A 12,746-nucleotide genomic window follows, 5' to 3' on the forward strand; every position below is an offset into this window, starting at 1 on the left:
TATCAAGGTCATTAGATTTATAACAATAACCTTCATTACCATGATGTAAAAATAATGGATGAATGCGTAGCAGATTTTGGTTCAGAATTCAATTACAGTTTCATGATATACCCGACAATAAAACTAATTACTAAACCATACGAAATACAATACAGAACAATTAAAAAAATATATAGATAACTGCAGATTATTCCGGGGGAAAAAAAGAGGGGCGAAAGATACCAGGGGGACATTCAAACTCACATATCGAAAAAAACTGACAACGCCATGGCCAAAAAAGAAAAAAAGACAAACAAAAAAAAATAATAGTACAAACGACACAACATAGAAACCTAAAGCAAAGCAACACGAACCCCACCAAAAAGTAGAGGTGATCTCAAACTAGGATATCAAAATAGGATCTTTGTACTAGTATTTGTATGTGAAGTAAAATGATACTTTAAATCTGATACAGAACTCGTAAAAATGGGCGATTTTATAAAACCGACAGAATTGAAATCTATAGACATGGCAGGACATATTTAAATTGGACTGATAATATTGATATTTGTCCAATGATGTATATTTTTTTTAGATTTTGTTTAAATATCGAACCTAAACATGGAAAAAAATATTTGAAAAAAATCTATGTTCAAGAATAATTTATTCCTAAATACACATTTGTACGCCGAGGGGTTAACGACATATTAATAAAAACAAGGAATTATATATTTAGATATACAATTCCTTGATAAAACAATTTACACAAACCCATAAAATAATGTCTTATTAATGTTTATGCTACTTACTAAATCTTATATATCTTGGCAAGTGAAGGAATCCAGTCAATTCAAGTTAAGAGTATTTAAAAAAGGTTACAAAATGGTTTTGTAAATTCAATTTACAAATACACTACGTGTCTCTGGTATTTGCTAAATAGTGAGTTGTAAGATTAAAACGGAAATAAATTTCGAGTAAAAATTAAAAAAAAAGGAACGAATATGACCGAAAAGAAATAGAAGAAAAGTTATGACAAAACGCTACAAAAGAGATAAAGATTAAACCCTAGCAGAAACCTGGGAGGGGCGAGAAAAACTCACGTACTCTAAAATGTTTTAAATCGTATTGAAACGAACACATTTTTTGTGTATCAAACAATAGACGGATGTACAACGTGGGTCCATCAATCAAAAGTTTGTAGTTTTCATTGTCAGATTTTGTCACATCTACGTAGATATGTTACAATACGATTGTCATTTTATGTAATTGATATAAGACTTTTCATTGGACCAATGTTATTTCCCTGTACAGGACACATTTAATAAATACTAGCAGTCTGTGAATATTTCCATATGTTAAATTTGTTAATAATAATACAGTTCTGCATTTATAATATTTAAAGGTTCAAATAATGTGTGCATTATTTTAGAAATTCGGATTAACCAACCAAAGGTATAGTTTTACATTATTTTTATTCATGCTTTATTTGATTAATACAAATAAACTGTGGGTCTAGGGATTTTATTTTGTCTAAGGGCACATATTTGGTAGTTATTTTTCAAACGAAAATTATTGACCATGTATAGCTATTTTCAAAACGAAAATTATTGACCATTTAAAGCTATTTTTCAAACAAAATTATTAACCATGTAGCTATTTTTCAAACGGAAATTATTTTGATTGTGTAGCTATTTTTTTAAATGGAATTATTGATAACTTCTTCTTTCTAAGTAAATGAGAACACAAATGAACTAGCAAATAAAATCGAAAAAAAGAATAAAATTAAAAATTGAAAATATAACGCAAGTTATATAAAGCAACAAAATACATCTAATATTTAACCTTTTTTCAATTTCAGATGCGATTCTTTATACATGAAATCTGTGTGTGTATATGTATATGGCTGCCATATGCTTTTTCTAAAGTAGAACAAATTGACTACCCTGTTAAATTAGCACGTTGTTACAACGGTTTCTACAATAAGACTACAGTAGCCAGGAGTGTGGGATACAGTATCCACTTTTCTTGTTATCATGAATACAGACTTAAAACATCAACCGACAGAAAATACAAGGGAAAACTGCTTGGTCTTAAAAATAACGCGTATCTTAAGGGAAATATGGACGGAGTAGAATCTAACCTTAGAGCAAAGCGACAAGCTGAAGGTCAGGGAAAGCCCCCCAGAAGACAGAGAAAAGAAATAAGAATGATGACTGACGAAGAACGAGAAAAATACTTTAATGCAATTACAACATTGAAATCCACAAATGTGAGTAGTCTGCACATTCTTGACATTGTTAAAGTACTTCGATTTAAGAATTGCAGGATATGAAAATTTTCCACATTATCACACAACTTAACTGTCTTAAAATGCCATGCTTTCTTTTTATTTGTATAATACTAGAAATTAATCATGTCAATAAACGCACTTCCATGCGAATTAATGGACTGTTCAAATCAAAGAAAATGCTGGAAAAATAATGCTTAAGAAAAAGAAAACCTGAGCTCAGCTAACAACACCAGCATCATTTTCTTCGCTAAGATGCGAACACAAAAGTTCAAAGAAAGCTGGACCCTATGTTTAAATAAAAATAAGTATATCAGAATCCTTATAGTATAGGAAAATAGGGAAATATTGTATAATTGCCAAATACCTTTTGTTTTACAGTTTAATTCGAATCATTCGTGTTTCCCTCATTTTGTCTTTAAAAGTTGTTTGTTAGAAAATAAGGTTTTATCATTCATATACATGCATGTATAGCTTGTTGTTCAATGTGAGCCAAGGCTCCGTGTTGAAGGCCATACATTGACCTATAATGGTTTACTTTTATAAATTGTTATTTGGATGGAGAGTTGTCTCATTGGCACTCACACCACATCTTTCTATATCTATGAATATAATTAAATATATGATCAAACATTATATCATCTTTATAGGAACAAGTCGACAACGAATCAATCAGTCGTTTCGGTTTGTTGGCAGCTTTTCATTCTGGTGAACAGTTGGGGGCTCATGGTGGATGTGGATTTGGCCCGTGGCACAGAGCTTTCTTGATAATGTACGTATGATAATCTTTGCTGAATATTATGATCCACTTAGCTTAGTAAAATTTAATATGAAATTATGTTGATTGATTTACAATACAACTGTTTGAAGTGCATTAAAAAAATTAATTTGTTCAATTAAAATGCATAGATGGACTCACATGATTTGATGCTTCAGATTACAGTATTCAAATGTAAAAGTATTTTGATGTACAAGTATTTGTTCAAGACTTAAAAAAAAACCCGACTACTAAAGATAACCGAACAATCAATGTCAATAAGCTCATATAAAATAACTATATACAGCATGTTACTCCAACTTTACCAATTGGTTTTTGTTTGCAAAATTAAAGGGCTTATTTACCCTAGTTTTAAAAAAGACAGTTCAAGTGTTGATTTGAAGTAAAAATAAAATATTTCTTACTGATATTTTTTAGGTATGAACAGGCTATGATGCAAGTTGATCCTACCGTTACGCTTCCTTATTGGGATTCAACTCTCGACTTCTATATGGAAGACGCTACACAGTCTATCTTATGGACTGACAAATTTATGGGAAATGGAGATGGATTAGTTACAACAGGTCCATTCAAAAACTGGGAAACTGCTGTTGGACCTTTAACAAGAAATATTGGAGTTTCTGGAAAACTTTACAGCGAAGAAGACTTTTTAAATGTCACGTCAAGGACAAGATATGGAGAAATTTGTGGAGATGAAGCATTACCCGAGCATGACATGGAGTTTTTACACGGACCTCCTCATGTTTGGATTGATGGTCAGATGGGAATTATTGAGACAGCTGCCCATGATCCTATCTTTTTTATGCATCATGCCTTTGTGGATCTTATATGGGAAAAGTTTAGAGACAACCAAAGACGGAATGGAATAGACCCTCAGGTAGATTATCCTGCCGAATTCTTTGGAGATATATTTCATGCACCAGAGGAGGCAATGGGGATCGGAAGTATGACAATGAGAGATGGTTTGGACGACAAATTTACTAGAGACATATATGAGTATGCTCCTCGACCAACTTGTAGTAGAAATAATCAGGATTGTGGCTCTAAATATATAAAGTGTGTTGATGTAGCTGGTGCATTTAGGTGTGTGTCAAAAACACTGGAAGAATATGAAGATGACATGGCAACTGGAGGAGGAAATACTGGTGGAGGAAATACTGGTGGAGGAAATACTGGTGGTGGAAACACAGGAGGTGGAAACACTGGTGGTGGAAACACTGGTGGTGGAAACACCGGAGGAGGAAACACCGGAGGAGGAAACACAGGAGACGGCAGCTGTCCAACTCCAAAGCCACATGTACCAAAACCACCAAAAGTAAAGCCTACATTGCACAAACCTGTACAAAACAACTTTTGTGTAAATGGTAAAAGTGACACAAGAGAATGGGTTTATTTACCAATTAGAGTAACATATCAACGGCCACCAGATTTCACCAATTATGGATCTTACCCAATTCGTAATGGAAAGCAGGCATCAAAATCAGATATCTATGCTCCATCTGGATATTCAGCTATGAACAAATACATAAGACCAGGTAGACCAGAAAACTATGGAAATTGTAAAAGTTCCACTAGCGGTGCAGGTGAAATGTACATACAATCTGATGGACTTAATTATGATGGGACATATAGGGAGTATGCAGTTATTGATCATCGTTTAGCTATATCCATGTCAGTTGCATATGTTGCGGTGAAGAAACCAGAAATCCACGATCCATCTGATGTCGTAATTTCTGCTTTTGATTCATGTGGGAGAGTGTGTCATGCTACGTGTCTAATCCCGGGTACTGATTACTACAGACCGTGTTCTGGTGCATTAAGAATTTCCGATGTTCCACGTTTCCCAAAAATGTATGGTGGAAATTTTGGAAATTCTGTTATGAACGTTTGGAATTACACATCTTCTGCATCATGTCCACAATTCAACATTGATCAAATATACGTCTCTTTCTTCTGTGATTACAGTAACAGGTGGCCTTGGGAACATGCACGTAAACAGAACCTCCCTCCACCACCACCAAAACGTAGACCCTCAGTAGACAATCAACCAAAAGGACCACGTGTAGCAAATACACAAACTGATGCTAGCTTGTCATTGCCCCAAACACCTCAAAAACAAAGTAAGTATTATATTGACAAGTAATATCATGGAACAGCTTTGTGTACTCCTTCTGTAATAAAAAGGGATGACAAAAAACACAATTTCATGTTCTTGTACGATGGACACAGCTAAAACGTGCAATAAAACCATACTACACCTGCACAGATTTAAACTACATGTATATATTCTTTGTAAACAAAAGATGTTTTAAAATCTACAAATAAGATTTATCCACTACAACTTATGCTTAATAAACCAAGTTTAATTGTGACCGAAGTTCCTTTAACTGAAGAACATAAAAAAAAAAAATCATTACAGCAATCATCGCACCATTGATAAATAGGATAAACATTACTTTGATAACTTAACTTTCCTTAATGATTGTGTTCGTTGGCTCCGTTTTATGGATAGTTGCTTCGATATGCGACAGTTTGCAGTGACATCTCAGATTTCAAATTTCCAACTATTTGTTTATAAGCATGGCTTCACTCAAAATTGACTCAATATACTTTTATCTGTTGTTTTTTTTTTTTTAAATCTTTTAGTTCTGATGGAAGTAATTCCTAAAAAAACGTATTAATGCATTTATGTTACTGGTTCTTTCTAAAGTTATGCATACTCTAAAATTGTATTTAATGGGTATCTTATTTTTGTTTCAGAATGTGCAATTAGAGGATGCATGATTGAACGTGATGATTGCAGAGCACCTTGTGAAAATTTGGTCAATTATCCATGTGTAAACAAATGTAATACATTTGCAAGATGTTTTTACAAGAAATACTATATACAAACTTGTAGTTATGGACATTATGATATTACAGAAGGAAAATGCCAACGCGGCAAAGGCCACTGTACAGACGAAGAATATAACAGCGGAAGTAGAGGCAGGTTTTCTGGGTAGTTTGGAGAATTAACACACATAGGATATATATATGATCATATAAAGCAATTCTATTACTAATTTGGTATAAAATCCAAGAGAGTCTTTGAGAATAAATAATTTACCTTTTTTATCATATTGTGTCCATTTCAAGAACAAGAACGCAAAACTAGCCTATTTGATCAATATGAGAAAAAGTCACAAATGTGGACAATATTTTCAATTACATTCTGCATTGTTCACATGTAAGTTTTACAAGCCCGAGATCTAGCAATGGAAATCTTATCTGACAAAGAGGTGGACATTTTGTTTGAATAAAAATGGATTGAGAGATGATTTAAAATTTTAATCAGAGTGTTTGTTTGCACAAATAAAAGATGTTTTTTATGATCAAATATATTCTACCTTTTAACAAGTCCTTATGTGACAAGGCTAACAAGTTGGAACGATTATTGTTTGCATGTGTTTTTATTAACTCGTTTTTTATACTATTTGTGACATTGCAAAAAGGGTTATCCAGCTACCTAAAACATGATTCAATGTAACAAAATATCAAGAGAAATCCTTAATAATTGTCTAATGAGGATAACCCTTTTTGAACATGTTTGTATTAAACGCATGGTTATGATGGTTGTATTAAGAATGAATGTTCGAAACAATGTTGTATGCATTTTACTCGATACTTAAGACAAAAAAAATGTATTTTGTGGCATTGCTACACATGTATCACTCGAATTGCGATTCTAAACTTAAAGCAAATGTCAAACGAGGATCATTTTTAATTCGAATTGTTGTCTGACATCGAGGGAAGATTTGTCTCTATCAAAGAAGGTCCTGTGGTATATCTGTGAATTATCAAAGTTCTAAATGTATCAGATGTTATATGTAAACCACAAAAGACTATACAAGTGAAATGTCTCTTTGGACAATGTGCAATAATGTAAATGTAAATACTTATTTATTTTAATGTGTTTTATATAATAAATGTTTTACAAGTTTTGTATTGTTAATTCTCAATAAAATGTATAAACTAGAATTTAGAATTTTTAAAAGATACAAGGGTTTGGAAAAGAATATGTTCTTTGAAAAGAGAAATTTGAAGTCTAGTTAAAACAAAGTAAATATAGACTTAACACGATGGTATCCAGCAAAAAAGTCTTAACACGTCGCCCACTTTAGTGAACACGGCGTATTTGTGACATTGAGACGTATTTTCGAAATGCAAAGGATTTTCAACCCCAGGAATAATATTACCTAAGCAGTATTTGTCAAAACCTTTCGAAATTTCGGGTCTTCAATGCTTTTCAACTTTGTACCTTATTTGTCCTCTTTTACCTTTTTTCGAGCGTCACTGTTGAGTCTTTTGTAGACGAAACGAACAGACGCGTACACAATTTTAATCCTGGTATTTATGATGAGTTTATCTCTGGTTTTATAAGAGCCTTTGGATTCACAATCACGGTTTCCAGCCATTTCTTTTTATCACGTAAATAATATTTTTTTCCTGGCAACATTTTTATTTTCAATTATACTCGATGATTAAACCAGAAAAAAACACCGCTTTTTGAATTTTGAATTTTAAATTTGTATATTTTGGATTTTATTTTCAACTTATTTTCAAAACATTTCTAGCTCCTTATACAGGCTAAACACGAAAAAATTGCTTCGTACATGTGATCATATATTTTTATTTAAACATGTTCATTTAACTAGATGTACCTAATATTAATATATTTTGACTTCAGATAAATTTCCAAATTAAGCATTAAAAATGTAATGAATCATAACGTACAATTATCCTGACTTTAGACGTTATTTTTTTATTATTTTTCAACTCTTGTATCTTTTAGAAGCAATACATCACATGTAATATCAACAACAGTCAGATGTCTTAAGTGTTCCACTACTTTTTAATTTCGTTATATCCATACGAAGAAGAAAAAATTATTCTCAATATCTATTTCTTATCCGAAATGTGGTTTTTGAAAAAAATTTTGTAGCATTTGTTTGATTGATAACTTTAAGAAAATAAATGTTAAAACAAATCTGAATTTCTAACCGGGAAAATAATACATGATAATGAAGTAATTCATAACACATAAAGTAGTATGGGGGTCTTGTACAATAGCAATAGGTCTAGAATTTTAATAAAGTCAGTAAAATTCGATAGAGGAATGCAATTTGATAATAATTATTTTCATTTAAATTAGCAATCTGATGTGAATCCATTTAATAATTTTATCAGTACGTACAAAAGCAGATTTTGCTCTCTCGATTTTCATGTTTTAGTAACTAAGCGACCTAGGGTGGTTTGTTGGAATTGTCCTATTTTATGAAGGAACCGATCGGATTTTTTCTATTACCCCTTTACACCTGAATTTCAAGTTTTGTATTTTAATAATGATTTATGTGTAATAACACACTATAAACATATTTTATCATTGTCTTCAAAAAAATAACCAGTAGCTTTTATTGACCTCAACAGTTAAAATTTCATAACGTCTAAAAAAAGTATTTGACAATTTTATAAGAAAATGTGTTTTAATATGAAATAAAAAGCAGCATTTTCGACTAGTGACACAATTTTAACCTCGACTACAAAACCTGTATCAGATTTAACACAATTGTATACAACTTTGAGTAAAGTTGCTGTTTTGCAGAAATATCTTTAAAATGCATTTTTTTCATTGAAACATATTGTGTTACGTGTAAAATCAAATCATTCTATCATCCAAAAAAATGTTGAGCTAGTATGAGTTTTTTTGATAGTAATAGCCTTGTTTTTGTTTCATGTGGGTTTTTCAATATTTTTTTTTAGCGCGGTCACCTCGGTACTCTTCCAATCTTAAGGTGTAACATTATAATATTACACAAGTAATTAGTACGCATTGGTGGTTGGTGTTACCTATATCTCTGACACTTAAGTTCTAAATGTAGAAAAGGTTGTTCATCATTTTAAACTAACAAAGGCTGTAGTCTACTACAAAATGATTTACAGTTTGAATGGTAATTATGATCTGTCTTCAATGTGTTTCTTGCAATATAAGGTAGACATTTGACTGAATATGATTAATACGTATACTTTTTTATTGTACTGTCTCCTCAAATATATAATAGTGTTATAAATGTCAGAGTTAAAATAGAATGTAAAATGCATATGGTATATTCAATACCACAAAGCGGGAACCTCTGAATGATAACAAGGAAATAAGCTATTTACTGTCATAGCTCTGTATTGACGTCACTCAATGCAATAGGTATTCACCAGGGATGACCGATGTCTCCCGGAGTATTACACAAAGTTCAATAAACTATTGTTTCTGTCACTGTACGAACGTCACAACAAGCTACAACATTTAATGAACCTTTACCAAAAGTTTTTATTAATTGGCCACCTTGAATCAAATAAACAAAATATATGTTTAATTAGCGAGAATCACAATGTAAAAAGTGTAAATAAACAACAACAACTTAATTCTTTTATGATAAAATACGAAACTGACTGTATATAATTCGTTATGAGGCATTTGCACAGTTTTTTTGACAAAATGCTGTTGAATATCATAAACTAAAAATTGTATTTGACAGTGATAGTAGTTATCATGTCAATAAGTTAAATAAAATCAAACATTTACTTGACAAACTCCATTCGCTATTATCTTGAAAGGTGTAAATCTTTTAATTTTCACTGTCATAACATATTATTTTTTAATATTATTTTCAATTTTTGGTTGCAACGATTATCACTATTACTACAAATCAAAGGGAACAAATTAAACTTAATTCGTCAGTAGCAAAAAAAAATATCAGAAATACTTTGAATTAGATACTCTTCTTACTCATTATCAATATTTTACTGATTTATAAAGATACTACTCAAATCATATTCAACATTTCATTTGGAACAAATTATTTATTTACTGACCATTAATTTCCAATCTGTTGTATTTTAATGATTAAATGTGCAGTTTATATTAAATGTAATTTATATGATTTTAAAGAAACAGAGTAAATCATGTCCAAAGTTAGGATCGTACTACATGATTGATGGACATATTATGTGTTTTATTTTGCAATTCACCAATTAAGTCGTAATTTACGCATATTTACTACATGGAATTGACTGCATATGCTTAACTCAATTAGAAATATATTATCTAATTTACCAAGCATTTTGTTTTTATTTTCCGTCTGTAAATCGAATAAGAAAAATGCATTTAAAAAAAATGAAATGAAAGTAAAATAATATATATCTTTGATGAGTTGTACGCCCGTTGACTATGTATTCATCTTGATAGTTATATTCCATTCTTTATATACTTTATAAAACTCGCATTCTAAGGTATGAAAATCTCGATAGGGATACACATTGTCTACAAAGTAGGTGATGGTTGTGTTTGTGGTGGTGTTGGTAGTAGTGGTAATGGAGGAATCGGAGGTGTTTGATTGATTTAAACTACAAATTAATAAAGTTGTCTTATTCAATTAACCGCAATGCGGAAAGTATTCGTTATCAAATAAGTAGAGAAATATGATATTCTACCACTTTTCAATGTAACAATATTTTTCACTTTCGATGGTTTTCGCATTGTAAACTGTCTCAAGTGGATCTTAATCAGCAGGTTGATATGTGTTAATCAATATATCTACACAGTTTTAAATGGACCCTTTTTGTATATATAATCTGTTTGAAGATTTTTCGTAAGCATTTTCTTTTAATGTTTTGACATATTTTTTCTTATTTAAGGCATAAATTTTCTTATTCATTCAAAATTACAATAACATCCTGAAATTAGATAAACATCCTATATAAACTTCAATGATTGTTATATTGCATGGATGAAAGCAAGAAAGCATTGAATTAGGGAAAATAAGTCAAAATATAAAAGAATGTTTCAAATAAAAAAGAAAAGGAATGCAAATGATAATTGAAAAAAAAGTTTTAACATTAAAGAATATTTTATTAGAATTAAACAACAAAAAGGTAGACAAAAAATATATAAAAGGGGGTTCTTTCTACCCTGAGCTGCTGGCCGAATAATACCAAATATTCAGAAAGTTTCATTATAGGTACACAAGATACGTCTGATACTTAAGTTTAGTATTACTGATATACCTTTTATGTTTTTTCTCTTTGGGAAATAACACTTTTTTTTTATAACGACATGTAGTTTTTGACTGCTGTATAAAATGACAAAATTTTTATGAACAAATATATTATTAAACTTCAAAAAAGGAACAAGTGGATAACAGATTGTTTTCTTTTCTATTACAGGTGGTCCAAGACACCAACTTAACCACAATCGCGCAAGACACATACATAGGCCTGTTCAGAGATGGGGAAGACCAGGCTTCGGATAAAACATAGACTGCTATACGATTCGTTGAAAAAGTCCCAAGATATTCCGTCCATGCACTTCATTATTTTTTTTTCATTTCATAAATGAAAATGATCACCTGATAAATTTGAATTTGTTAAATATGCCTATATATAAAATTTATATTCCTACAACTTGCTTATATTCTTAAACTAGTGACTTGTGAATGGACATGGACTAGAGGAAAATGAGAAATAAGATGTGACACAATGGCTGAAATATATTTATTAACTATCTTTACTAAGTATGAAGATAAAATTGAGAATGTAACATACTTTGACTTTATGATGATGTTATCGCTCATACACCAATGAATATCAGATTCGGTCAGATATATCAAATACAATATAAGAATGTTTTAAATTATAATCCTGGTACCTTTGATAACTATTAAAACTGATTCTATTGCTGCTAATGAAAATCATCAAAGTACAGTGACAACCGTATTAACATATAATTATTATAATGGGAATAACACTACATTCAAAACCAGATTTTGCTAAATCTTTATAGAAAACACGAAAATAAATACAAAAGCAAATACTTTTAAAGGTTAGAAGGAAAAATTATAAAATAAAATGTCACTTTTTTCAAAGTATTTTTAGAATAAACTCGTTGCAATAAGCCAAAAAGACATAACGAATGTCTTTATTTCTATTTTCCGCAGTTTATATCCCTTTTCCAAAACCAATTTATTCTACAAATAGTTGTATTTTTTTGCTTTTTTTGTGAATGTTATGAAAATTCGTTACAACCACACTCGGCTAATTAAAACTTATCTTAAAGAACATCGTTAATAAGCGAATGATGTTACAAAAATAATTCACATCATTTTTCAATTAAAAAATATCGATGCAAATATAAAGATAAGAAATATTTGGCTCATGCATTAAATGACTAGTTTAAAGCAACTTTTTGATAGAATTCTATGTATGTTTCTTATGAAGATAATTCATTTAGATTTAAAAAACGTAAAAAAAGGTTCTCCTAGGAAATGAAAAGTCCGTTAGATCCAGAGCTGAAACACACCAAACGAATGGATAATAACTGTCATATTACTTACTTGGTAATGACTAGTTTAATGCGTTCGTTTTATTGAAACTTATCTTAGAAAAAAATCTTATATAAGCGAATGATGTTATAAAAATGATTCGCTACATCATTTTCAATTCAAAAATATCAATGCCGACATGCAGACATAAGCCATCACAGTGTCCGATAGTATTACCTAAAAGCATCCACGGTCACATTATTCTTCCCTTGTCAGATTATTCAAATTATTTGATTAACATAGCTGTTGTAAGGAAACTGCTTATATCATCAGAAAAATTTCAAAAAAAATT

General features: G+C 30.7%; 1 protein-coding gene across 1 annotated transcript; it reads left to right on the plus strand.

The window, feature by feature from the left end:
* The first annotated feature begins 1,331 nt into the window (after positions 1–1,331).
* Positions 1,332–11,537, plus strand: LOC143079671 (uncharacterized). Its single transcript, XM_076255144.1, has 6 exons — positions 1,332–1,431; positions 1,838–2,248; positions 2,917–3,038; positions 3,462–5,164; positions 5,805–6,029; positions 11,301–11,537. The coding sequence occupies exons 2-6, from the start codon at positions 1,838–1,840 to the stop codon at positions 11,384–11,386; spliced, it is 2,547 nt and encodes an 848-aa protein (XP_076111259.1). The 5' UTR covers positions 1,332–1,431; the 3' UTR covers positions 11,387–11,537.
* Positions 11,538–12,746: the final 1,209 nt, after the last annotated feature.

Source organism: Mytilus galloprovincialis, chromosome 6, assembly GCF_965363235.1.
Source record: "Mytilus galloprovincialis chromosome 6, xbMytGall1.hap1.1, whole genome shotgun sequence".
Taxonomy (NCBI): Eukaryota; Metazoa; Mollusca; class Bivalvia; order Mytilida; family Mytilidae; genus Mytilus; species Mytilus galloprovincialis.

What these genes read in the sequence shown, in the direction of transcription:
- LOC143079671 (XM_076255144.1), top strand. Translation starts at nt 1,838, where the DNA reads ATGCGATTCTTTATACATGAAATCTGTGTGTGTATATGTATATGGCTG. An exon ending in CAACATTGAAATCCACAAAT is followed by an intron (nt 2,249 to 2,916) that starts GTGAGTAGTCTG and finishes TCATCTTTATAG; the next exon opens with GAACAAGTCGACAACGAATC. An exon ending in ATATAACAGCGGAAGTAGAG is followed by an intron (nt 6,030 to 11,300) that starts GCAGGTTTTCTG and finishes TTTCTATTACAG; the next exon opens with GTGGTCCAAGACACCAACTT.